The 27,616-nt window shown below is 47.6% G+C and overlaps 1 protein-coding gene across 2 annotated transcripts; it reads left to right on the top strand.

The window, feature by feature from the left end:
- The first annotated feature begins 76 nt into the window (after positions 1–76).
- On the top strand, positions 77–27,616 carry FAM25A (family with sequence similarity 25 member A). 2 transcript variants are annotated; one of them, XM_038743311.1, is made up of 4 exons: positions 77–159; positions 21,835–21,949; positions 26,302–26,364; positions 27,436–27,616. In XM_038743311.1, the coding sequence occupies exons 2-4, from the start codon at positions 21,877–21,879 to the stop codon at positions 27,558–27,560; spliced, it is 261 nt and encodes an 86-aa protein (XP_038599239.1). In that variant the 5' UTR covers positions 77–159; positions 21,835–21,876; the 3' UTR covers positions 27,561–27,616. The 2 variants fall into 2 exon arrangements, with proteins under 2 accessions (XP_038599239.1, XP_038599238.1); XM_038743310.1 differs by lacking the exon at positions 77–159 and having other exon boundaries at positions 21,755–21,949.

Raw genomic sequence — 27,616 nt, 5'->3', positions numbered from 1 at the left:
CAGGCCCCTTTAGCCCCAGGAGTATCTGGAAGGGAATGAGTCCGGGGACAGTGCTGGTTTATTAAATCATCAGAATATCCCCATCAACAGCGGGGCAGATGTCTCCGGAGGATGGGTGTTCATTTCGATGTTCCTCAAGCGGCCGTGCAGTTCATTAAGGTATTGTTATCTTGGATTTTAAATTAAAACCAGTTCCTTTATGCCTTTGGGTACCTATCAATGCTCTGCACATAGCCAGCGCTTAATAAATACCATTGCTTGATTGAATATAGAATAAATGCATCGAGCCAAATGGGGGGAAAAAAGGCATTACTTTTCTTTGTTATTTTATTGAAATTTCTTTTCACTTTCCTTATTCCGTCCCCACCCCGCCACTTTCTTATGACCTTTGATTTCTAGACTGTGAGCCCACTGTTGGGTAGGGACCGTCTCTATGTGTTGCCAACTTGTGCTTCCCAAGTGCTTAGTACAGTGCTCTGCACACAGTAAGCACTCAATAAATACGATTGATTAATTGATTGATTGATTGACTGACCTCTTTTCACTTTTCTTCCTTGGTCTCTGGCCAAGAGACAACCATCCAGTCTTCCACTGGTACCTTGGGGCTACGCTGGACCCCAGCAGTCGCCAGGAGGTGGGGTTGGGAGTTAATAATAATTATAATAATAATAATAACAATAATAATAATAATAATTGTGGCCTTTGTTAAGCACTTAATATGTGCCAGGCACTATACTAAGCTCTGGGGTGGGTACAAGCAAATCGAGTTGGTTACAGTCCCATGGGGAACCACATGGGGATCACAGTCTCAATCCCCATTTTACAGATGATGTAACTGAGGTCCAAAAAAGTGAAGTGACTTGCCCAAGGTGACACAGTAGACAAGCGGCAGAGCCGGAATTAGAACCCATGACCTTTTGACTTCCAGGCCTGCTCTATCTAGAAGCAGCGTGGCTCAGTGGAAAAGAGCCCGGGCTCTGGAGTCATCATCAATCATATTTATTGAGCGCTTACTATGTGCAGAGCACTGTACTAAGCGCTTGGGAAGTACAAATTGGCAACATATAGAGACAGTCCCTACCCAACAGTGGGCTCACAGTCTAAAAGGGGGAGACAGAGAACAAAACCAAACATACTAACAAAATAAAATAAATAGAATAGATATGTACAAATAAAATAAATAAATAAATAGAATAAAAAATATGTACAAACATATATACATATATACAGGTGCTGTGGGGAAGGGAAGGGGGTAAGATGGGGAGGATGGAGAGGGGGACGTGGGGGAGAGGAAGGAAGGGGCTCAGTCTGGGAAGGCCTCCTGGAGGAGGTGAGCTCTCAGCAGGGCCTTGAAGAGAGGAAGAGAGCTAGCTTGGCGGATGGGCAGAAGCAGGGCATTCCGGGCCCGGGGGATGACGTGGGCCGGGGGTCGATGGCGGGACAGGCGAGAACAAGGCCCGGTGAGGAGATCAGCGGCGGAGGAGTGGAGGGTGCGGGCCGGGCTGGAGAAGGAGAGAAGGGAGGTGAGGTAGGAGGGGGCGAGGGGATGGACAGCCTTGAAGCCCAGGGTGAGGAGTATCTGCCTGAGTCAGAGGTCATGGGTTCAAATCCCAGCTTCTCCAGTTGTCAGCTGTGTGACTTTGGGCAAGTCACTTAACTTCTCTGTGCCTCAGTTACCTCATCTGTAAAATGGGGATTAAGACTGTGAGTCCCCCATGGGACAACCTGATCACTTTGTAACCTCCCCAGCACTTAGAACAGTGCTTTGCACATAGTAAGCACTTAATAAATACTATTATTATTATTAATCTACTATGCCATGCTGCCATGAGTTGTTCTGTGCTGGGATTGGGGAGGGGGCGGGTGAAGGGGCTAAGATCTTGGTTTCTGCCTCCAGGCTAGCGAGAGGGACTGAGAGGGGTTGAGAAGTTGGGAATGGGAATTCCCCCTCTCCATGTAGGTTTTCCTTGTTGGGTTTCAACTGATAGAAACAATCATTGGCCATACTCTCTCACTGGCTCTGTTAGAAATATCCCAGGCAAGCCAGAGGGGAACTCCCAAGCAGAGGAAGGAGCCTGCAGCAGGAGAAAGCAACCGGAGAGGGGGTTATTCAGTCATCACCCCCCAAGCAGTCAATGGAGAGATAGAATTAGAACCCAGGCCTCGGGGCTCCTGGCCCAGGCCTCAATCCCCTCTCTCCGAACATCTCTCCGACAGCCTGGCCTTCTGCTCCAAACCACCTCCGCAATTCTAGCGTATTTCATACACAGAAAATTGAAGACATCGAGCTGAGGACATGGAGCTGAACTTTTTAATGGAGAAGGAGCGTGTCCTTTTTATGGACATGGAGAAGCAGCGTGGTGGAGCGGGTATAGCACGGGAGTGGGAGTTAGGAGGTGATGGGTTCCGATCCCAGCTGCAGTGGGGGGCAGTGACAAAGACCAAGCAAAGTTTAGAATCTCTGGAGAGTTGGGAACCGCCCTGACTAACCCTCTGGATGATTCAGGCTCCGGAGAGCTGAATCCAACTAGATCAGGGCAGGTCATTACCCGCCAGGGGTAAAGGGCCCATGATCGGTTTCCCGCCCGCAGGAAGAGGACAGCACTGGGAGTGGAAGGCCACATTGATCATCATCATCAATCGTACTTATTGAGCGCTTACTATGTGCAGAGCACTGTACTAAGTGCTTGGGAAGTACAAATTGGCAACATATAGAGACAGTCCCTACCCAACAGTGGGCTCACAGTTTAAAAGGAGGAGACAGAGAACAAAATCAAACATACTAACAAAATAAAATAAATAGAATAGATATGTACAAGTAAAATAAATAAATAGAGTAATAAATATGTACAAACATATATACATATATACAGGTGCTGTGGGGAAGGGAAGGAGGTAAGATGGAGGATGAGTCATCAAAAAAGGCCCAGCCCAAAAGCTGGAGCCCCAAGATCTGGGTTATTATTGTTGTTGTTATTAATAATTAATGATTATTAATAATAACAATTGTGGTAATAATAATAATGGCATTTATTAAGCGCTTGCTATGTGCAAAGCATTGTTCTAAGCGCTGGGGAGGATACAAGGTGATCAGGTTGTCCCACGTGGGGCTCACATTCTTCATCCCCATTTTACAGATAATAATAATAATAATGAGGGCATTTATTGAGCACTTACTATGTGTAAAGCACTGTTCTAAGCGCTGGGGGGGAATACAAGGTGATCAGGTTGTCCCACGTAGGGCTCCCAGTCTTAATCCCCATTTTACAGATGAGGTAACTGAGGAGCAGAGAAGTGAAGTGACTTGCCCAAAGTCACACAGCTGGCAATTGGCGGAGCCAGGATTTGAACTCATGACCTCTGACTCCAAAGCCCGGGCTCTTTCCACTGAGCCACGCTGTATTTGTTAAGTGTTTATTTCATGCCAAGCACTGTGGTAGATACAAGACGGTCAGGTCCCAACATGGAGCTCACAGTCTACAAAGGAGGGAGAACAGGAATTGAGTCCTCATTTTTACAGAGGAGAGAACTGAGGCACAGAGAAGTAAAGTGACTTACCCAAGGTCACACAGCAGGCAAGTGGCAGAGCCGGGATTAGAACCTAGGTCTTCTGATTCCCAAGCCTGTGCTCTTTTCACTAGGCCACCTTGGGTTCCAACCCGACTTCCGCCACTAGCCCCCGGAGGGACCACCCTCATCCTCCCTCCTCCTTGAAATTGGGGTTTTTCACCCCTCCTCTTCCTTGTCTATCTGTTTTCCCACTTCAGGACCCATGTTTTTCCAAACAAGGAAGAAGCCAAGGTCTAAGATGAACCTTTGAGAAGCACCTGGAATTCACAGGGAAGTTGGAAGGATTGATTACCCTGGAAACATAACTACCTGAAATAAGGTGTTATTACTGGGTCCTGGACCTCATTACTGTGAAGGATATCCTCATTCTTAGAAATCCATCTCCCACCTAGGCCCATCACACCGAGTCCTCATGTATTCATTCATACATTCAATTGTATTCATTAAGCGCTTACTGTGTGCGGAGCACTGTACTAAGCATTTGGGAAAGTACAATACAATAATAAAGAGTGACAATCCCTGCCCACAACAAGCTCACAGCCTAGAGCTCATTGTGGGCAGGGGATGTGTCTGCTCTACTGTTATATTGGACCCTCCCAAGTGCTTAGTACAGTGCTCTGCACACAGTAAACACTCAATAAATATGATTGACGGACTGACGAAACCCAGAAACCCTGTAGACAAGAGTGTTTTACGCAGGCTCAGTCCAAGTTCCTCCGGGGTTTAGTGCTGAGGTCACTGAGAACGGTCTCAGGCCTCAGGCCTTTGGAAGCTTATTTGTCCAAGAGATAACTAGACTCAATGTACACTCCTTAAGGACAAGGCTCGTGCTCAGAAGGTCATGGGTTCTAATCTCAGCTCTGCCACTTGTCTGTCATGTGACCCTGAGCAAGTCACTTCACTTCTCTGGGCCTCAGTTACCTCATCCGTAAACCGGGGATTGAGACTGTGAGCCATATGTGGACAGGGACTGTATCCAACCCAGTTTGCTTCTTTCCGCCCCAGCGCTTAGTTCAGTGCCTTGTACCTAGTAAGTGCTTAACAAATACCAGAATTATTACTATAATGATGATCATTATGCATTTTATCTCTCTTGTTTGTTCCAAGCTCACAGAGCAGCCCTAAGCACAAAACAATTATAATAATTATTATTATGGTATTTGTTAAGCCCTTACTATGTGCCAAGCACTGTTCTAAGTGCTGGTTTAGATACAAGGTAATCAGATTGTCCCACTTGGGGCTCACAGTCTTAATCCCCATTTTACAGATGAGGTAACTGAGGCACAGAGAAGTGGCTTGCCCAAGGTCGCGCAGCAGACAAGTGGCAGAGCCGGGATTAGAATAATAACAATAACAATTTTGGTATTTGTTAAGTGCTATTATGTGCCAAACACTGTTCTAAGCACTGGGGGAGATACAAGTTTGTCCCACATGGGGCTCACAGTCTTAATCCCCATTTTCCAGATGAGGGAACTGAGGCACAGAGAAGTTAAGTGGCTTGCCCTAGGTCACACAGCAGACAAGTGGCGGAGCCGGGATTAGAACCACATCTGCTGACTCCCAAACCCGTGATCTTTCCACTAAGCCACATTCTTAGTTCCTGACCCACTGTTGCTCACACGAGGAGCCCTGTTTGGGCCTGTGTCCAATCCGGATATCTTGTATCCGGCATGGCTCAGTGGAAAGAGCCCGGACTTGGGAGCCAGAGGTCATGGGTTCTAACCCCGCCTCCGCCACTTGTCAGCTGTGTGACTTTGGGCAAGTCACTTAACTTCTCTGGGCCTTAGTTACTTCATCTGTAAGCGCTTAAGTGCTTAGTACAGTGCTCTGCACACAGTAAGCGCTCAATAAATACGATTGAATGAATGTAAAATGGGGATTAAGACTGTGAGCCCCACGCGGGACAACCTGATCACCTTGTATCCCCCTCCAGCGCTTAGAACAGTGCTTGGCACATAGAAAGTGCTTAACAAGTGCCATCGTTATTATTATTATTATTATTACTCACCCTATAGCACAGTGTTTGACACGTAGTATCAATAAATATACTAGTAGTATCACTAGTAGTAGATACACGTAGTATCAATAAATAATAAATATCAATAAATATGATTGATGATGATGATAGTAAACACTTAACAAATACCACAATTATTAAGAGTAGTATTACATCTCCTCCAAGAGGATTTCCCCGACTAGGCCTACATTTCCTCCTCTCCCACTCCCTTCTGCATCTCGCTGTACTTGGATTTGCCCCCTGAATTCATCCTCCCCTCAGTCCCACGGCATCTATGTACATATTCATAGTTTATTCATATTAATGTCTGCCTCCCCCTCTAGACTGTAAGCTCATTGTGGGCAAGGAATGGGTCTACCAACTCTGTTGTATCGTGCTCTGCACACAGCGCTTAATAAATTTGATTGGTTGGTTATTAGCGGGGCCCCCAATACAGTGTCCTGCCCATTCATTCAATCATTCATTCAATCATACGTATTGAGCACTTACTGTGTGCAGAGCACTGTACTAAGCGCTTGGAGAGTATAATATAACAATAGGCAAGCATATTTGCTGCTCACAAAGAGCTTACAGTCTAGAGGGGGAGGCAGACATTAATATAAAGTACAGCTTGGTACATAAGTGTTGTGGGGCTGAGCCCACTGTTGGATAGGGACTGTCTCTATATGTTGCCAACTTGTACTTCCCAAGCGCTTAGTACAGTGCTCTGCACACAGTAAGTGCTCAATAAATACGATTGATTGATTGATTGATTGGGGCTGAGGGAAGGGATGAATAAAGGGAGCAAGTGAGGGCAACGGAGAAGGGAGTGAGAGAAGAGGACAGGAGCCCACTGTTGGGAAGGGACCGTCTCTATATGTTGCCAACTTGTACTTCCCAAGCACTTAGTACAGTGCTCTGCACACAGTAAGCACTCAATAAATACGATTGATTGATTGAGGGCTTAGTCAGAGAAGGCTTCTTGGAGGAGATGGGCCTTCAGTAAGGCACCGAAGGAGGGGAGAGAGACGTGGCTTGCCCCCAGCAGACTTTCACACCATCCTGCACCCTGCCAACTATCCTTGCTGATTCAAAACCTGCTGAGGATGTTGGCAAGGCTGGGGGTGGAGGGATGATTTCCTGAATGGCCTTGGGGCATTTCCTTCTCTGAGTGAGACCTGGAGAAAGCAAATTTCCCAACCTGCTTGAGGGAAGTTTAGCTGTTCCCAGACACCAGGATGGCTAAGACACCACTCATTTATTCATTCAATTGCATTTATTGAACGCTTGCTGTGTGCAGAGCACCGTACTAAGCGCTTGGGAAGTACAAGCCGGCAACATATAGAGACGGTCCCTACCCAACAATGGGCTCGCAGTCTAGAAGGGGGAGACGGACAACAAAACAAAACGTGTGGACAGGTGTCAAGTCGTCAGAATAAATAGAATTAAAGCTAAATGCACATCATTAACAAAATAAATAGAATAGTAAATATGTACATGTAAAATAAATAGAGTGATAAATCTGTACAAACATATATACAGGTGCTGTGGGGAGGGGAAGGAGGTAGGGTGGGGGGGATGGGGAGGAGGAGAGGAAAAAGGTGGTTCAGTCCGGGAAGGCCTGACACAGCACCAGGGAGGGATTGTGGAACCATCACCGATCACTGTACTTAGATCTTGTTCCCTACCAACGAGCCCCGGGAAGCCGTCGAGTGTCACCATTGCGTCCCCTTCCCACCCCCGCATTGGCCTGGGTGAGGCGGAAGGAGGCCCACCCCTTCCCGGCTGTCCACGACGCCGACGACCACCCCCTGACCCACAGCACCTGTATACATGTATATATGCTTGTACATATTTATTACTCTATTTATTTATTTATTTTACTTGTACATATATATTCTATTTTGTTAATATGTTTGGTTTTGTTCTCCGTCTCCCCCTTCTGGTCTGTGAGCCCACTGTTGGGTAGGGACCGTCTCTCTATGTTGCCAACTTATACTTCCCAAGCACTTAGTACAGTGCTCTGCACACGGTAAGCGCTCAATAAATACAATTGATTGATTGATTGATTTGTTCTCTGTCTCCCCCTTCTAGATTGTGAGCCCACTGTTGGGTAGGGACCGTCTCTCTATGTTGCCAACTTGTACTTCCCAAGCGCTTAGTACAGTGTTCTGCACACAGTAAGCGCTCAATAAATATGATTGATTGATTGATTGATTGATTGATCTTGTTTTTTTCACTGCTGACCCCCTCGCTCACGCCCTGCCTCTGGCCTGGAATGCCTCCCTCCTCATATCCGACAGACAATTACTTTCCGCCCCCTTCAAAGCCTTACATCTCCTCCAAGAGGCTTTCCCTGACTAACCCCCTCTTTCCTCTTCTCCCACTCCTTTCTGCATCCCCCTGCCTTGCTCCCTTCATTCATCCCCCCTCCCGACCCCTCAGCACTTGAGTACACATCTGCAATTTATTTATTTAGAGCAATGTCTGTCTCTCACTCTAGACTGTGACTCGTCATGGGCTGGGAATGTGCCTGTTATTATATTGTACTCTCCTAAGCACTTAATACAGTGCTCTATTCGAAGTAAATGCTCAATAAATACAATTGACCGACTGGTCCAGGCTGCTGGGGAGGTGAGGAAGGCCTTCCAGGAGGAAGGTCCTTCCTTCCTCCCCCCTTTATCCCGCTCTCCATCCCCCCGTCTTACCTCCTTCCCTTCCCCACAGCACCTGTATATATGTGTATATGTTTGTACATATTTACTACTCTATTTATTTTACTTGTACATATCTATTCTATTTATTTTATTTTGTTAATATGTTTGGTTTTGTTCTCTGTCTCCCCCTTCTAGACTGTGAGCCCACTGTTGGGTAGGGACCGTCTCTATATGTTGCCAACTTGTACTTCCCAAGAGCTTAGTACAGTGTTCTGCACACAGTAAGCGCTCAATAAATATGATTGATTGATTGATTGAAGGCCAAGTGCTGGACACCGTCAGAGTGGAAGGGGATGGAGTAAGCTTGGCATGTAGTAAGCGCTTGTCAGATACCGTAATTATTATTATTTTTATCATAGGATGGGCATGGAAGAAGGGGGAAAAGGACCGAGAAGGACAACAAAGATGACTAAGGGGGTGAGAAGCTTCTGTATAAGGATGGGCTTGAAAAGGGCAGGACTTTGCAACCTGGAAAACCCCCGGCTGAGAGGGGGCAGGATTAGGGTTTAGGGAAACACAAAGGGCATAGAAAGGGCAAACACCAGGGCGAGAGTGAGGAGGATCCATTGGAGCTGAAAGATGACGGATTCAGAACATAGTGAAAGGAAACATTTCACTCAGTGGCAGAGTGTGAGCAGAGTAAACCCACTCCCTCAAGGATGGATGGAAGATGGATGGATGGATGGAAGATGGATGGATAGATAATCAATTGTTCCTCTGCAAATTACTTGCTGTGTGATCTGGGCAAGTCGCTTAACCTCTCAGCATGGCTTAGTGGAAAAAGCGTGGGCTTGGGAGTCAAAGGACGTGGGTTCTAATCCCGAATCCACCATTTGTCTGCTGTGGGACCTTGGGCAAGTCCCTCAACTTCTCTGTGCCTCTGTTCCCTCATGTGTAAAATGGGGATTAAGACTGTGAGCCCCACGTGGGACAACCTGATTACCTTGCATCTACCAAAGAGCTGAGAACAGTGCCAAGAACATAGTAAGTGCTTAACAAATACCATCATCATTATTATTATTATTCTGTGCCACAGTTTCCTCATATGTAAAACGGGGGCACCAGTTCTCCCTCCTACTTAGACCGTGAGTCTCATGTGGAACAAGAACTGAGCCTAATTTATTTGTACCTACCCCATTGCTTAGATCAGTACTTGACAATAGTAAGCACTCAACAATTATAAAAACTGAATTATTCTGATTTTTCCACTGGTAAATGTTTTGGCTCAGTGGAAAGAGCCCAGGCTTTGGAGTCAGAGGTCATGGGTTCGAATCCCGGCTCCGCCAATTGTCAGCTGGGTGACTTTGAGCAAGTCACTTCACTTCTCTGGGCCTCAGTTCCCTCATCTGGAAAATGGGGATGAAGACTGTGAGCCCCACGTGGGACAACCCAATTACCTTGTATCTACCCCAGCGCTTAGAACAGTGCTTGGCACATAGTAAGCGCTTAACAAATACCAACATTATTATTATTATTATCTGCCTCTCCTGTGAGAGCATTAGCTCCACTTGGCCAGGAAATGTGCCTCGTGCTACTATTGTACCCTCCCAAGCACATGGTAAAGGGCATGCGGCAAGGGGCACTTAATGAATACCAACCATTACTATTATTGTCATCATCAATGATTATTATCGATGAATTTTTGACCTCGGTTTACTGATGGGGGTGGGGTCATGTACAGTGAGGCGTTTCTGAGCCCTGTCAGGTGTATCCAGTTCAGGCCGGTCAGGAGCTCCTCAGCTCTGTGGAGACATCACAGGCTTGGAACTTGCCCCGTCTCCCTAAGTACGTGGGGAATCTTTACTCCGGCCCTGAAATTAATAATACGCTGTTTGCAATAGCATCTTTCATCTGCAGATCTCCAAGCCTCCGTAAACACTAATTACCCCACCCAACCCCTGGTGAGCTGGGACGGTGTCATTAGGGATGAGGAAACCAAGGCTTGAGAGCTGCCTAGCAGTGAACCCGAGAGTCTCTGATCCCCTGGCCTCAATCCGTCATCTCCAGAAGGCTGCGCCAAGGGTGGGGGGATGCAGTGGGCAAGCAGGGGAGGGCCGGTCTGCTGGAAAGGTGTTGCCCTGTCTTGGACGCCCCGCCACCTCCCCTCTTCCCGGGATCTTCAACCCAGATCTGGCCTTGAGGAAATGATTCGGGAAGAGAGAGGCCCTCACTAGGACTCTGCCCCACAGCTGCAGGGGTACCCCCCACCCCCAGTCAGGGGGAGGCTTCATCAGGCCCAGTTTGGGTAGGGGGCAGAGGGGCTGTCTGCCCCCCACAGCCGGTGATCTGACTCCAGGCTGGGCCCTGCCTCTCGGCCTCTTCCGCCCCTTCTCTTCCGGCCTCTGCTCGGCTAGGCGCGGGGTGGCCATGGGTGTGGACGTTTCCTGAGAGTGTTTCTGCAGCACCATTGCCCTGCTGGAGGCAAAGTTGGCACACCCCAGAGCCCTCCGGGTAGAAGAGTTCACCTTCCAACCAGAGCCATAGGCAGTAACCGCAGCAACAGATTGTGACCGGTTCTTGTGGCTGGTTCCAGTCGCTGTTGAAGAAGGACAGATTACCACTTTGAAGGGCGTAGAGCAGAAAGATCTGAAAGCCCACCTTCTCCTCCCTCTCCTCCACCAACACACTTCCCCAGGGAAGTGTCTGAGCTCGCAGGTACATGTCCCCCTCCAATGACCCTAGCCTGGACATGGAACCAACTGATTCATTCAGTCATTCAGTCATTCATTCAATCGTATTTATGGAGCACTTACTTGTGCAAAGCACTATACTATACTCTTGGGAGAGTTTAATAGAGCAATAAATAGACACCATTCCCTGCCCAAAACGAGCTCACAGTTTGAGGGGGAGATGGGGAAGGAGGTCAGTGAGAGGTGTTGGAATAATAATGATAATAATGTTGGTATTTGTTAAGCACTTACTATAATAATAATAATAATAATGGCATTTATTAAGCGCTTACCATGTGCCGAGCACTGTTCTAAGCGCTGGGGTAGATACAGGGTAATCAGGTTGTCCCACGTGGGGGTCACAGTCTTAATCCCCAATTTGCAGATGAGGTCACTGGGGCACTGAGAAGTTAAGTGACTTGTCCAAAGTTACACAGCTGACAAGTGGTGGGGCCGGATTAGAACCCACAACTTCTGACTCCTAAACCGGTGCTCTTTCCTCTAATCCATGCTGCTTCTCTACTTTAGGATGACTTTAGGGCTTTAGGGTGGTCCTTGAAGAGTTGAGCCCTTTGACCTGGCCTGTAAATGGAGAGCGCAGTAAACAGGGAGCACTTGGGGGTGGGGAGTGGGGGAAATCAGTATTTTAAACGTAAAGCGAGCAAACCAGCAGACAGAGAAGGCAAACAGTGACAGATTGGTCCAGAGTGAGGCCAACATTCATTCATTCATTCAGCACTTGGCCTTCAATCAGTCAATCAATCAATCGTATTTATTGAGCGCTTACTGTGTGCAGAGCACTGTACTAAGTGCTTGGGAAGTACAAGTTGGCAACATATAGAGACGGTCCCTACCCAACAGTGGGCTCACAGTCTAGAAGAGAAGAAGAGAGATGGCTGTCCTCAAGCAGATATTTTTTTTTTTTAATGGTATTCGTTAGGCTCTTACTATGTGTCAAACTAAGCACTGGGGTAGATACAAGCTTATTAGGTCAGACACAGTCCCTGACATGTTTGGAGTTCACATTCTAAGTAGGAGGAAGAACAGGTATTTAATCTCCATTTTACAGTTGAGAAAACTGAAGCATAGAGAAGTTAAGTAACTTGCCCAAGGTCACTCAGCAAGCAATTGGCAGAGCCAGGATTAGAACCTAGGTTCTCTGACTCCCGGGCTGTGCTCTTTCCACTAGGGCAAGGTGCTTTTGGGGAGATTCTGTCCCTGAGAGGTGAACTCAAATACCACAGCACAGGCAAGGAAAATCTTACGGAAGTTTATCGTGAAGAGATTGTCCCCCTTCCACATGGATAGAGATCACAATTGATACAGCATCATTTCTAAAACCAAAGAGTTCTCTCCCTCTCTCTCCTTCCCTCCCCTCTGTCTTCATAGGTGGAGAGTCTTTTCATATCCTCAGTAAAACCCCAGGCCCAGATATTCCCACCTCATGCCTTGTCCTGTCCAGCTCCGGACTATGACTCCAAGAACAGCAAGAGGATGTGCGGTGGAATGGTGTGATGGTTGCCTTCCTAGATGCCGCTCATCATGGTTGGGGACAAGATATTCACTGCCAAACTTTTCCTCCAGGGACTCAGCGGGAACCGGTCATCTAGCAGGGATCTCTCCCAACACTTTCCCAGACTGAGCCCCCTTTTTCCTCTCCTCCTCCCCATCTCCCCCTGCCCTACCTCCTTTCCCCTCCCCAATAAATGTATAGATTTATTACTCTATTTATTTTACTTGTACATATTTACTATTCTATTTATTTTGTTAATGATGTGCATTTAGCTTTAATTCTATTTGTTTGACGGCTTGACACCTGTCTCCATGTTTTGTTTTGTTGTCTGTCTCCCCCTTCTAGACTATGAGCCCGTTGTTGGGTAGGGACTGTCTCTATATGTTGCCGACTTGTACTTCCAGTACGATGCTCTGCACACTGTAAGCGCTCAATAAATACGATTGAATGAATGCATGAATGCATGAATGAATGAACTCCTCGGGGACACGCTGCTGTCTTTGGTCGCCCAGCTTGCTGCCATAATTTCCGCTCCATTGCAGACGGGCTAATTCCTGGTGGAGCTGCTTTGTTTGATGGATTGCCTGGGTTACTGTGCCACCTCCAACAGGGCTCCCTGGGCAGGGCTGTTGGGCGCTGACTGCTTCTGCACCCTGCTGATGGGGTTAAATGGGCTTTGGGTGAAGCAGCGTGGTTCACTGGAAAGAGCCCGGGCTTTGGAGTCAGAGTTCATGGGTTCAAATCCCGGCTCCACCAGTTGTCAGCTGTGTGACCTTGGGCAAGCCGCTGAACTTCTCTGTGCCTCAATTCCCTCTTCTGTACAATGGGGATTAAGACTGTGAGCCCCACGTGGGACAACCTGATCACTTTGTATCCCCCCCAGCACTTAGAACAGTGCTTTGCACATAGTAAGCGCTTAACAAATACTGTCATTATTATTATTATCATTATTATATGAGTGGATCCAAGGGTCTGACCTGCTAGCTAGCTCACACTGGCGGGACTCTCAATGGGTCTTGATGTTCCCCTGTTGCAGGTGCAGATAATAACTGGCATTTGTTAAGCACTTACTATGTGCCAGGCACTGTACTAAGTGCAGGGAAGGGTATAATAATAATAATAATAATGGCATTTATTAAGCGCTTACTATGTGCAAAGCACTGGTCTAAGCGCTGGGGAGTTTACAAGGTGATCAGGTACGAGCAAATCTAGCTGTATTTCTATTTATTCTGATGACTTGACACCTGTCCACGTCTTGTTTTGTTGTCTGTCTCCCCCTTCTAGACTTTGGGCCCATTGTTGGGTAGGGTCTGTCACTATATGTTGCCAACTTGTACTTCCCAAGCGCTTAGTACAGTGCTCTGCACACAGTAAGCGCTCAATAAATACGAGTGAATGAATGAATGAAAGTGAGTGGAACACAGTCCCTGTCCCACATGGGGCTCACAGTCTCAATCCCCATTTTATAAACTGAGGCACAGAGAAATGAAGGGATTTGCCCAGGGTAACACAGCAGACATGTGGTAGAGCTGGGATTAGAACCCATGACCTTCTGACTCCTGGGCTCATGCTCGGTCTCATAGTTCTGTCTGCCTGGTGGGTCCATGGAGCATTCCATGTAAATCTGAAAATCCCTCCAACCTTTACCACAGCTCATCTTTTAATGGGATTTGTTAAGTGCTTACTATGTGCAATACACTGTACTAAGTGCTGGAGTAGATTCAAGATAATCAGGTTGTTCCCTCCAGATCGAACGCTCATTCATTCATTCATTCATTCAATCGTATTTATTGAGCGCTTACTGTGCGCAGAGCGCCGTACTAAGCACTTGGGAAGTACAAGTCAGCAACATCTAGAGACGGTCCCTACGCAACAACGGGCTCACAGTCTAGAAGGGGGAGACAGACAACAAAACAAAACATGAAGACAGGTGTCAAAATCGTCAGAACAAACAGAGTTATAGCTGGTGCACATCGTTAACAAAATAAATAGAATAGTAAATATGTACAAGTAAAATAGAGTAATAAATCTGTACAAATATATACAAGTGCTGTGGGGAGGGGAAGGAGCTGGGGGGGATGAGAGGAATAAGGGGGCTCAGTCTGGGAAGGCCTCCTGGAGGAGGTGAGCTCTCAGTAGGGCCTTGAAGGGAGGAAGAGAGCTAGCTTGGCGGATGTGCGGGGGGAGGGCATTCCAGGCCAGTGGAAGGATGTGGGCCGGGAGTTGACGGCGGGACAGGCGAGAACGAGGCCCAGTGAGGAGGTTAGCGGCGGCAGAGGAGCGGAGGGTGCGGGCTGGGCTGGAGAAGGAGAGAAGGGAGGTGAGGTAGGAGAGGGCGAGGTGATGGACAGCCTTGAAGCCGAGAGTGAGGAGTTTTTGCTTGACTCGTAGGTTGACAGGCAGCCACTGGAAATTTTTGCTCACTGTGGGCGGAGAATGTGTCTGCTAATTCTGTTGGATTATATTCTCCCACTTCCTCTGGACGTACTAAGTGCTTAATAAATACTACTGATTGATTGACACAATTCGTGTCTCAGAGGCAGCTCACAGTCTCAGCTGCAGGGAGGAGGGAGGAGGTAAACAGGTTTCAGTTGAGGGAACTGAGTCACAGAGAAGTGACTTGCCCAAGGTCACACAACAGACAAGCAGCTGAGCTGGGATTAGCACCGAAGTCCTCTGACTCCCAAGCCCGTGCTCTTCCCACCAGGCCACACGGCTTCCCCTGACATTCCAGGAAGGGTTTTCCGGGGCGAGAAGCTCGGGCGGGTGTCTCCGGTTCGAACTCGACGGCTTCCATTTCAATGTCGTCTCTGGCCATCCTGTCCCGGAGCTGGTCCCCGGGTGATAGTCCAGGCTCGGGCTAAAATACTGGCCTGTGTTTTCTGTGTGTGAGGCTCTGAAGTGACTGCTGGCATCCTGGTTCCCTGGGTCGTGGATTCTAATCCTGACTCCGCCGCCTGTCTGCTGTGTGACCTTGGGGAAGTCACTTCACCTCTCTGAGCCTCAGTTCCCTCATCTGGAAAATGGGGATTAAGACTGTGAGCCCCCCCATGGGACAACCTGATCGCCTTGTATGCCCCCAGCGCTTAGAACAGTGCTTTGCACATAGTAAGCGCTTAACAAATGCCATCATCATCATCATCATCATCATTTCAGCCCCATCAGGCCGCTAATAAGCTGACACATCTAACACCCAGAATCTCCTGGACCCTTGGGCTTCTAGTTCATTCATTCATTCAGTTGTATTTATTGAGCGCTTACTGTGTGCAGAGCACTGTACTAAGCACTTGGCAAGTACAATAATGATGGCATTTATTAAGAGCTTACTATCAATCAATCAATCATATTTATTGAGCGCTTACTGTGTGCAGAGCACTGTACTAAGCGTTTGGTAAGTCCAAGTTGGCAACATATAGAGACAGCCCCTACCCAACAGTGGGCTCACAGTCTAGAAAGTGGGCTCACAGTCTAGAAGTGGGCCCACAGTCTAGAAATGTGCAAAGCAATCAATCAATCAATCAATCAATCATATTTATTGAGCGCTTACTGTGTGCAGAGCACTGTACTAAGCGCTGCTAGAGGTAGAGAACACAGTACACTTGATGTGAAATATGAATAATTCACAATATTATCCTTTAGAAACCAAGAATCAAAATATAAAACGTGTCAATAACTGTTTTATTGGTAATGTATTGCAAGTCTCCATGAATTCATTCATTCATTCATTCAATCGTATTTATTCATTCAATTGTATTTACTGAGCGCTTACTGTGTGCAGAGCACTGTACTAAGCGTTTGGGAAGTACAAGCTGGCAACATCTAGAGACGGTCCCTACCCAACAACAGGCTCACAGTCTGGAAGGGGGAGACAGACAGCAAAACAAAACAAGTAGACAAGTGTCAATACCACCAGAATAAATAGAATTATAGCTATATACACATCATTAATAGAGTAATAAATATGTACAAGTGCTGTGGGGAGGAGGAGGGAGTATGGCCGGAGGGGTGGGGGGCAATGGGAAGGGGAGGAGGAGGAGGAGGAGGAGAGGAAAAAGGGGGGCCCAGAATCCTAGTGGGATGACGTCTCTCACTAGCCTCTGGAAGGTGCCGATCAGACTGGGGCAATGGATTGGGAATGGGAATGGGCCTGGATTCACAGAGTAAAATATGTTTTCTTTTGTTGTCTGTCTCCCCCTTCTAGACTGTGGACCCACTGTTGGGTAGGGCCCATCTCTATATGCTGCCAACTTGTGCTTCCCAAGCACTTAGTACAGTGCTCTGCACACAGTAAGCGCTCAATAAATACGATTGAATGAATGAATGAATGAACAGAGCAGTGACACCCCCCCCACACACACACCATTTCTGGGCGTTGGGCTGTTGGTCTTGAGGACTTGGTTTGATGACTATGGCCATATTTTTTTTAAATGGTATTTGTTAAGCGCTTACTACTTGCTAGGCACTGACCTAAGCACTGGGCTAGGTACAAGCCGATCAGGTTGGATCCAGTCCCTGTCCCACATGGGATCTTAATTCCCATTTTACACATGAGGTAACTGAGGTCGCCCACCCCCGCCTTCCTCTCCCCCTTCTCCCCCTCTCCATCCCCCCGCCTTATTTCCTTCCCTTCCCCACAGCACCTGTATATATGTATATACATTTGTATGTATTTATTACTCTACTTATTTATTTTACTTGTACATATCTATTCTATTTATTTTATTTTGTTAATATGTTTTGTTTTGTTCTCTGTCTCCCTCTTCTAGACTTGAGCCCACTGTTGGGTAGGTACCATCTCTATATGTTGCCAACTTGTACTTCCCAAGCACTGAGTACAGTGCTCTGCACACAGTAAGCACTCAATAAATATGATTGATTGATTGATTGAGTCCCAGAGAAGTGAAGTGACAGGCCCAAGGTCATACAGCAAACAAGTGGGAGCCCATGCTCTATCCGCTAGGCCATATAGAAGCAGCGTGGCTCAGTGGAAAGAGCCCAGACTTTGGAGTCAGAGGTCATGGGTTCAAATCCTGACTGCCAATTGCCAGCTGTGTGACTTTGGGCAGCTGTGTGACTGTGTGACTTCTCTGTGCCTCAGTTACCGCATCTGTAAAACGGGGATTAAGACTGTGAGCCCCCCATGGGACAACCTGATCACCTTGTAACCTCCCCAGCGCTTAGAACAGTGCTTTGCACATAGTAAGCACTTAATAAATGCCATTGTTATTATTATTATTATTATCATTTTGACAGTGGGATGGGAATGCCTCTTTAGTACAGTGCTCTGCACACAGTAAGCGCTCAATAAATGCGATTGATTGATTGGACAGAGAACCCTCCCGCAAAACGGGGCATTCCGGACATGGTGATCAACATGGGCACTGACAGAATTAGGCTGGTGGATGAGGGAGTCAAAGAATCGATCTCTGGGAGAGAAATCAGGGCAGGCTGCTGGAGGCAGGGTTTCCAGGGGGGTGGTCGCAGCCGGGAAGAAGGGGGTATCCCTTCCACCTCCAGGCCCAAGGTGAGTCTGTGTTCTTGCCCCACAGTTAGTTGTTGGGTAGGGACCGTCTCTATATGTTGCCGACTTGTACGTCCCAAGCGCTTAGTACAGTGCTCTGCACACAGTAAGTGCTCAGTCAATGCGATTGAATGAATGAATGTTGGGTGCTACAAAACCCTCAGGCTGATGTCTGTCTTGGGGGCAGAAAAAAAAAATGGCATCCACCTATGTGTTCCCAGCCTGGGATCATCATCATCATCATCAATTGTATTTATTGAGCGCTTACTGTGTGCAGAGCACTGTACTAAGCGCTTGGGAAGTACAAGTTGGCAACATATAGAGACAGTCCCTACCCAATAGTGGGCTCACAGTCTAAAAGGGGGAGACAGAGAACAAAACCAAACGTACTAACAAAATAAAATAAATAGAATAGATATGTACAAGTAAAATAAATAAATAAATAGAGTAATAAATATGTACAAACATATATACATATATACAGGTGCTGTGGGGAAGGGAAGGAGGTAAGATGGGGGGATGGAGAGGGGGTTTGGGTCAGCAAGAGGAATCCCACTTTCTGGAGAGCACCTTCTTTCTCCCGGGAAGCTCACTGTGGTTCCACACTGCTTCCAGGAGGATTTGAGGCTTGATATTCCAACGATCACCACACACACACTTTGTCTCTCTCTCTCTCTTTCACTCAGTCTATCTGCCCTGTGGAGAAGATCTGAATAAAGGAGAGGGATCCAGTGGACTCATTCCCCAAGGCAACTCCCTCCCACCCATACCATGTCCCTCCGCGGCCCGGACGGAGAAAAAGTCCCCTTGCACAGACTTCCTTCTTTTCGGCCTTGGGCCCGTGAGATTCCAGCTCACTGGGCACATAAAGTCGTCCCAAAGGCTGTTCTATGGAGGAATTCTGGGGGTTTCCTTAACAGGCTTTGCTCATTTGGGAATCCTGTTCCCCAGGACTGCCCGGCTCCAGACACCTCAGCCCAGAGAGCCAGAATTCCTGCCCTGCTTCCAGCAGAGAGCCCGGCTTTTACAGCCAGGGATCCAGAAAAGCGGCATGGTGTAGCACAGGCTGGGGAGACAGAAGGTTATGGGTTCTAATTCTGCTCCTCCGTTTGCCTGCCGTGTGACCTTGGGCAAGTGACTTCACTTCTCTTGATGAGATAAGCATCAAGCGCTTAGTACGGTGCTCTGCACAGAGTAAGCACTTACTAAATATGATTGAATGAATGAATGAATCTCATCTGTAAAATGGGGCTCACATGGAACATTGACTGTGTCCAGCCCGATTTGCTTGTATCCACCCCAGCACTTAGTACAGTGCTCTGCACAGAGTAAGCGCTCACTAAATACTATTGAATGAATGAATGAATCTCATCTGTAAAATGGGGATTAAGACTGAACCCCACATGGGACAGGGACTGGGTCCAGCCCGATTTGCTTGTATCCACCCCAGCACTTAGTACAGTGCCTGGCAAATAGTAAGCGCTTCACGGATACCATTATTATTATTATTTAATTGATTCATAGAAAAGCCCCTTCAGCTCCTCATGTTCCCAACCGTGTTTGGTAAGTTGTTTCTGCCCTATTGCATGCTGTGAGGTCACAGTTTGGGCACTAATCTAGACTGTGAGCCCAATGTTGGGTAGGGACCGTCTCGATATGTTGCCAACTTGTACTTCCCAAGCGCTTAGCACAGTGCTCTGCACACAGTAAGCGCTCAATGAATACGATCGAATGAATGAATGAATAATCATGTTATTGCATCCTTTGAACCTTCATCTTCCTCAACATCCTCTTCATCTTTCTCATGATCTTCATCATCTTCATTGTCTTTGTCCTCTTCATCGTCATCTTCAGCATCTTATTCCACATTGTTGTCATCCTCCTCCTCCTCATTACATTCATCTTCCTCTCGCCCTCCTTGCCAGGGTGACTTGAGCACAGGTTGTGAATTTGGAAAGGAATGTGATTGGGAAATGGATCGTTCAGGTCTGTTTCAGAAATCTCACTTGAGGCAAAGTTTGGTCTTCCCCAGAAGGCCCTCTGCCCGTACTGAGTGCTCCCACATCACTGCTGCTGGAACCTAGGCCTCGGGTCAAGTGGCCAGATGGTGCCGAGCCGGTGGTAACCAGGGGCTAGTGAGCTAAGCAGAGTGGCTAGGCCTGTGCCCTCTGGCAGATGTGCGTTTATGTACATATTTATTATTCTAGTCATTTTCTTAATGTTGTGTATCTATCTACTATGTATCTATCTACTGTATCAGCCTCCTCTCCGATCTCCCATCCTCCTGTTTCTCTCCACGTCAATCCATATTTCATGCCGCTGCCCGGATTGTCTTTGTCCAGAAACACTCTGGGCATGTTACTCCCCTCCTCAAAAATCTCCAGTGGCTACCAATCAACCTACGCATCAGGCAGAAACTCCTCACCCTGGGCTTCAAGGCTGTCCATTACCTCGCCCCCTCCTACCTCACCTCCTTTCTCTCCTTCTCCAGCCCAGCCCGCACCCTCCGCTCCTCTGCCGCTAACCTCCTCACCGTGCCTCGTTCTGGCCTGTCCCGCCGTCGACCCCCGGCCCACGTCCTTCCTCTGCCCCGGAATGCCCTCCCTCTGCCCATCCGCCAAGCTAGCTCTCTTCCTCCCTTCAAGGCCCTACTGAGAGCTCACCTCCTCCAGGAGGCCTTCCCACACTGAGCCCCCTCCTTCCTCTCCCCCTCCTCCCCCTCCCCAGCCCCTCTGCCTTACCTCCTTCCCCTCCCCACAGCACCTGTATATAATGCATATATGTTTGTACATATTTATTACTCTATTTATTTTATTTGTACATATCTTTCTATTTTCTTTTGTTGATATGTTTTGTTTTGTTGTCTGTCTACACCTTCTAGACTGTGAGCCTACTGTTGGGTAGGGACCGTCTCTATATGTTGCCAACTTGTACTTCCCAAGCGCTTAGTACAGTGCTCTGCACACAGTAAGCGCTCAATAAATACGATTGAATGAATGAATGAATGAATCTATCTATAATTCTATTTGTTTATATTGATGTTATTGATGCCTGTCTACTTGCTTTGTTTTGTTGCCTGCCTCCCCCCTTCTAGACCATGGGCCTGTTGTTGGGTAGGGATTGTCTCTACTTGTTGCCGAATTGTACTTCCCAAGCGCTGAGTACAGTGCTCTGCACACAATCAATCAATCAATCAATCGTATTTATTGAGCGCTTACCGTGTGCAGAACACTGTACTGAGTGCTTGGGAAGTACAAGTCGGCAACACAGTAAGTGCTCAATAAATACGATTGAATAAACGAATGAAAGGATGGGTGGGGTAAGGAATGCCTGCTTCTGTTGTGACTTCTCTTCAGCTAGAGTTCAGCCCCGTTCACTTTCATAGGAATCGGGGTCTCCTGTGAGCCCAGTGCCCCCCTGCCAGCGCTCACCCCCTTTGACTGTGAGCCCACTTTTAGACTGTGAGCCCACTGTTGGGTAGGGACTGTCTCTATATGTTGCCAACTTGTACTTCCCAAGCGCTTAGTACAGTGCTCTGCACACAGTAAGCGCTCAATAAATACGATTGATTGATTGATTGATTGACAGCCAGGGGCCCTTCCTATGGCACTTTGACAGGCTGCTCTGGGCACAGGACACCCTCTGCTCTCAGCGGAGCGCAGATACCGGCTCCAGATTTCCCTCCACCCTTTGATGTCTTCACGATTAGTCACCCGGCCAAATCCACCTGACTCCTTTGACGTGACATCAATTGAACTGACTTGCCCCTTGGACATTTGGAGGATCCTGGCTTGGCCTATAAAAGGCAGCGTGAGGGAGGACCCAGACAACACATCTCTCTCTTCCAGAGATCTTGAAGACGCGAGCGTTCAGAGCTGCCAGAAACAACCATGCTGGGAGGAGTAGGAAAGCTTGCCGCCGAGGGCCTGGCTCACCGTGCTGAGAAGGCCACAGGGGATGTAGGTAAGCACCCCTAAGTGCCCCTTTTTTTCCCTGATGTGCAATGTGTTCCTGGGGGTCTGACCCGCAAAGTGAACTGGTTCTGGGGTGTGGGGGCTTTGTTGACACGCTCCAGCACCCCATTTGATGCCTTTTCCTCGGTCGCTGTTTCAGAACCACCAGCCGGCCAACTCTCTTAACCGCCCACCAGTCTGGCAAATGACCTCTCATGGGCCTGAGAGGAGCAGAAGCCTCTGCGACAGTCTGCTCTGGGGGCTTTGGGAAGGGCTGCCTGGCTGGAGTGGTCCACCTGCTCTCATTTCCGCGCAAGATAATCCTGGAGCAGTCCGTGTTTTCCTTCATTTCCCTCAAGGCCCCTGCTTCCCGGGATGCCACCCTGGGGAACTCCCTCTGCCTCTCGGAAGGTTTTCAGAGCCGCCAAAGCTAAATGAGGGGCGGGCAGGACCGGGGATTAGCTTTGTTTTAGGAGAAGCAGCGTGGCTCGGTGGAAAAGAACCCGGGCTTTGGAGTCAGAGGTCATGGGTTCAAAGCCCGGCTCTGCCACTTGTCAGCTGTGTGACTTTGGGCAAGTCACTTCACTTCTCTGGGCCTCAGTTCCCTCATCTGTAAAATGGGGATGAAGACTGTGAGCCCCATGTGGGGCAACCTCATGACCTTGCATCCCCCCCAGCGCTTAGAACAGTGCTTTGCACATAGTAAGCGCTTAATAAATGCCATCATTATTATTATTATTTGTTCCTGGCCTCTGCCAGCAGTGGGTGTCACACGGGCACCCACACGCCTGCAGAATCACTTTTTCTGCCCCTGTACTTCCTCTGTGCCTGGCCAGGTTCACCTCAGCCTTCTGCCCATCATCATCATCATCGTCAATCGTATTTATTGAGCGCTTACTGTGTGCAGAGCACTGTACTAAGCGCTTGGGCAGTACAAGTTGGCAACATATAGAGACAGTCACTACCCAATAGTGGGCTCACAGTCTAAAAGGACTGCAACATTACCATCTAGCTCGCTCGAGAGGGGCCCGAGGCGTTGGAGCTAACGGGTAGCACAGAGAGGGGACTCCCTGATTCTTGGGCTCCTTGGGGAAATCAAGTCTGTTCACAGCTGGGAAATAGAAATAGCCCACAGGAGCCAGCAGTTTGTGAAATTCAAGACGGCAGTCTCCTTTCATGCTATTTATACTGCTTTTGCAAAACCAACTCCCCACAACAAAGACCGAAGCGCTTCAAAGGGGAAAATCCACCCCTGAAATGTCCCAGGCCTAGATTTGACTTGAAAGCGGGAAGTTCAAAAACCTTCAGGATTTCTGGGCTTATCAAAATTTCCCCAGTCTCGGAGGGAGCGGCGGTGTCCACTTGGGTTTGCAGGTTTCTCGGGAAATTCAAAATATTTCTCTCATGTTTTCCCCTAAGCTTTTTGGCTTGAACTCTGGTGGGGAATTAGGGAATGTTCTTGCAACAAGCGCACTTCCATCTGAACAGAATGCATTGCAGTGTTGGAGGAAACATTTTTGTGTGTTGGAAAATGACTTTTTCTTAATAGGGGGGCCCATCAGGGAACTGTGCAATAGAAACTCTCTGGACTCATCGAAATCTCTAAGGAAGAGGGATAATGTCTTACCACTTTGTCAGCCCTCCTGAGAAAAGGGGAGATTACTGCTAATTCTACTAAAGTATTTGAGACGCAGTGTGGCTCAGTGGAAAAGAGCCCAGGCTTTGGAGTCAGAGCTCATGGGTTCAAATCCCGGCTCCGCCAACTATGTGACTTTGGGCAAGTCACTTAACTTCTCTGTGCCTCAGTTACCTCACCTGTAGAATGGGGATTAAGAGTGTGAGCCCCCCGTGGGACAACCTCATCACCTTGTAACCTCCCCAGTGCTTAGAACACTGCTTTGCACATAAGTGCTTAATAAATGCCATTATTATTATTAGAATCATGCTTTGCACATAGTAAGCGTTTAATAAATGCTATTATTATTATTATTTTAAATTATCTGGTGCCTTTCATGTGGAGCTCTCAAAGTACTTTCATGCTTTTACTGAAAGACCCATTTAGGATACTGGAAAAGGCTTTGAAGTGTTCAGGGTGGGGCTCTGATCCTTTGGAAAGAGGCTTTCTCTCGGATAAGTGGTGTGGGTTGACTGATGATTTTATGTCCACAAACCCTGGGAATCTCTCCTGGCACAAATTCTGGGTGGTGGAGGAGAGGTCTAATCCAGGATGGCAAGGGGAGAAAGCTGTTTTTGGACTCATCTTCCCCCTGCTAGAGAGGGAGGGAGGGATAGAGAGAGAAAGGGAGATACTGAAAGAGACAAAGACAGTGAGGACTCCCATGCTACTTATACTGCTGTGGGTGGCAGATAATAATAATAATAATAATGGCACTTATTAAGCGCTTACTATGTGCCAAGCACTGTTCTAAGCGCTGGGGAGGTTACAAGGTGATCAGGTTGTCCCACGGGGGGCCTCACAGTTTTAATCCCCATTTTACAGATGAGGTAACTGAGGCCCAGAGAAGTGAAGTGACTGCTCACGGTAAAAGTAGTGGCCAGGCGGCTGTGATGACTATCCTTCAATTTCGACCCGGGCCACTTCCTGTTTATGTGAAAAATAAGTGCCAGCTTGTTGTGGGCAGGGAATGTGTCCACCAACTCTGTTGTGTTGCCTCCTTCCCCTCCCCGCATCACCTGTATGTTTGTACGTATTTATTACTCCATTTTACTTGTACATATTTATTCTATTTATTTTATTTTGTTAATATATTTTGTTTTGTTGTCTGTCTCCCCCTTCTAGACTGTGAGCCCATTGTTGGGTAGGGACCATCTATATGTCACCAACTTGGACTTCCCAAGCGCTTAGTACAGTGCTCTGCACACAGTAAGCGCTCAGTAAATATGATTGAATGAATGAATGAATGAATACATTCTCAAGGGGTTAGTAAAGTACTCTGAAGCAGCGTGGCTCAGTGGAAAGAGCCCGGGCTTTGGAGTCAGGGATCATGGGCTCGAAGGAGGCCTTCCCAGACTGAGCCCCCTCCTTCCTCTCCCCCTTCTCCCCCCTCCATCCCCCCGCCTTACCTCCTTCCCTTCCCCACAGCACCTGTATATATGTCTATATGTTTGTACGTATTTATTACTCTATTTATTTATTTATTTTACTTGTACCTATCTATTCTACTTATTTTGTTAATGCGTTTTGTTTTGTTCTCTGTCTCCCCCTTCTAGACTGTGAGCCCACTGTTGGGTAGGGACTGTCTCTATGTGTTGCCAACTTGTACTTTCCAAGCGCTTAGTACAGTGCTCTGCACACAGTAAGCGCTCAATAAATACGATTGAATGAATGAATGAATGAATCCCGCTCTGCCAATTGACAGCTGTGTGACTTTGGGCAAGTCACTTAACTTCTCTGGGCCTCAGTTCCCTCATCTGTAAAATGGAGAATAAGACTGTGAACCCCCCGTGGGACAACTTGATCTCCTTGTAACCTCCCCAGCGCTTAGAACAGTGCTTTGCACATAGTAAGCGCTTAATAAATGCCATCATTATATTACTCTGTACACAGTAAACACTCAATAAATACCACTGATTGATCGGTTGATTTCTGCTTTGGCAACCCTGTCCTGCAAACGCAGTGGGACTTTTTTTTTTTTAATGGGATTTTTCCAGGCACTGTACTGATAGTCCATGCCCTACATGGGGGCTCACAGTCTTAATTCCCATTTTACAGATGAGGAAAGTGAGGCACACAAAAGTGAAGTGACTTGCCAAAGGTCACACTGTAGACAAGTGGCAGAAGCAGGATTAGAACCCAGGTCCAACGACTCCTAGGCCCAAGCTCTTTCTACTAAGTCATGCTATCTTTCTCTCCCTCTAGACTGTAAGTTTACTGTGGGCAGGGAATGTGTTTACTTACTCTGTTCTGTTCATAGAATGCTCTGTATCTGATGATGATGAGCTTAGGAATTTAAGATGTAACGGTCCCATTTTCTCTTGGTAGACCAGCCACTTTGGCCCTAAAGAGATTTCCAAGATAATGGACAAGAGGGACAAATGGGCCAATCTGGCATCTTTTCAAGACCCTTGAAATTAGCAACCAAGTCAAAGAGAGTACGGAGGAGGCTTGTCTCCTGAAACCACAGACAAGTTACAGTAAGCCAGCCAGCACCCAGCTAAAATTGGATTCCTGCCTGAATCTCCCAACCCCACTTTCCATTCCTGCTCCAGAACCCCAGAAAGACCAGTATTAGGAAGGCCGAAATTTACAGTCCAGGGCTGAAGGAGCAGGCTGGGATTATTTAAGGGTGGGGACGTGGGAACGCCTCTTTGTTCTGACATAAGCTTATCTTGGATTTTCAGTCAACGCTGCGGGAGAGGTGGTGAAGGAGGTGGTGGATAATGCCAAGGAGGCTGGTGAGAAAGGTAAGAAACAGCTTCTTTGGGACCGGATAACAATGTATCCTCTTCTGAGGTGGGAGAGCTAAGGAGACCACCAAAGACTTGCCCTTTAGGCTTGCAGTGGGCAAAGTAGCTTGCAATCAAAGTAGCTCCATTCCATACCTGAACACTAAAAAATACCTAAGCCATTCCCCTCTTGCGAAGTGGCCCCCTGGTCTCCATTCTGCCTTGGTACCCAGATTAGATCACCATGCTTCCTACCCTGGCCAAACTCCCTGAGAAGCCCAGGGTTGGTAGAAGGTGGCAGAGGTAGAAAAGACAGTTTTTTGGGAGTGGAGAAAGGCACAGTGACTGCCAATCTAATTCCTTCATGGCGTAGTAAAAAGAGAACGGATCTAGGAGGCTGGGGACCTGGGTTCTACTCCCAGCTCCATCACTTGCCTGCTGTGTGACTTTCGACAAGTCATTTTGCTCCCCAGTGCCTCAGTTTCTTCATCTGTAAAATGAGAATTAAATTCCCGGGTCTCCCATTTGGCATCTACCCCCAGTACTTAGTATGGTGTTTGACACTCCAATACTGAAGTTACGATCATTATTTAGTCAGCCTGCTTGATCTCATATTTAAAGACTTCCGCTTCTTTCAAGCCTCAATTGGCCTAATCGATCTCACCATCTCGAAGGCACCCTGCCTCCACAGAGTGACCTTTTTTACCCTCACTAAGCCACCTCAAAACACCCAACCTTTGTACCAGCGCTTACAACAGTGCTCTGCACATAGTAAGCGCTTAACAAATGCCATCATTATTATTATTCTATTAGACCTCCTGGACTTGTTCGCTGCCGCTACAAATCCAAACCAGATTCTTCACCGGTGGCAAACTCAGCCATCGTGTCGGGACATCCTTGTCGCCCCTCCACCCTAAAGTGCCAGTGGCTTCTTCCAATTGAACAGAGGGAGAAGCCATATGACATTAATGGGCAACTTGGGCCCTCTGGGTGATAGAATTTACAGAAAGATGTCACTTCGGGCTCTTCAAAGTTACCCCAATATTTGATTCTCCATACTCACCTCTACCACCTCTCTCCCTTTCCAAGTCATTTCGGAAGTCGTCAAGGCTGCCCAACAGGCCGGTGACAAAGTCGTGAAGGAAGTGACCGACAAAGTTGCCACCACTGTGACCAACGCGGCTGCGGGCATTGGCAAGCTGGGAGGACAGTAAGCAGTTCCGCTGTCCCCTTGCAGGCTTCAGAGCAATAAAATAAAAATAATCAATGT

Source organism: Tachyglossus aculeatus, chromosome 3 (assembly GCF_015852505.1).
Source record: "Tachyglossus aculeatus isolate mTacAcu1 chromosome 3, mTacAcu1.pri, whole genome shotgun sequence".
Lineage (NCBI taxonomy): Eukaryota > Metazoa > Chordata > Mammalia > Monotremata > Tachyglossidae > Tachyglossus > Tachyglossus aculeatus.
Note: the sequence above shows the minus strand (reverse complement) of the source record. Positions and strands in the feature narration are given on the sequence as shown.

Excerpts from the sequence above, each read along its gene's own strand:
- FAM25A (XM_038743311.1), top strand. The coding sequence starts at position 21,877 with ATGCTGGGAGGAGTAGGAAAGCTTGCCGCCGAGGGCCTGGCTCACCGT. Across the intron at positions 21,950-26,301 it reads GAAGGCCACAGGGGATGTAG|TCAACGCTGCGGGAGAGGTG; the intron begins GTAAGCACCCCT and ends TTGGATTTTCAG. Across the intron at positions 26,365-27,435 it reads CAAGGAGGCTGGTGAGAAAG|TCATTTCGGAAGTCGTCAAG; the intron begins GTAAGAAACAGC and ends TCCCTTTCCAAG.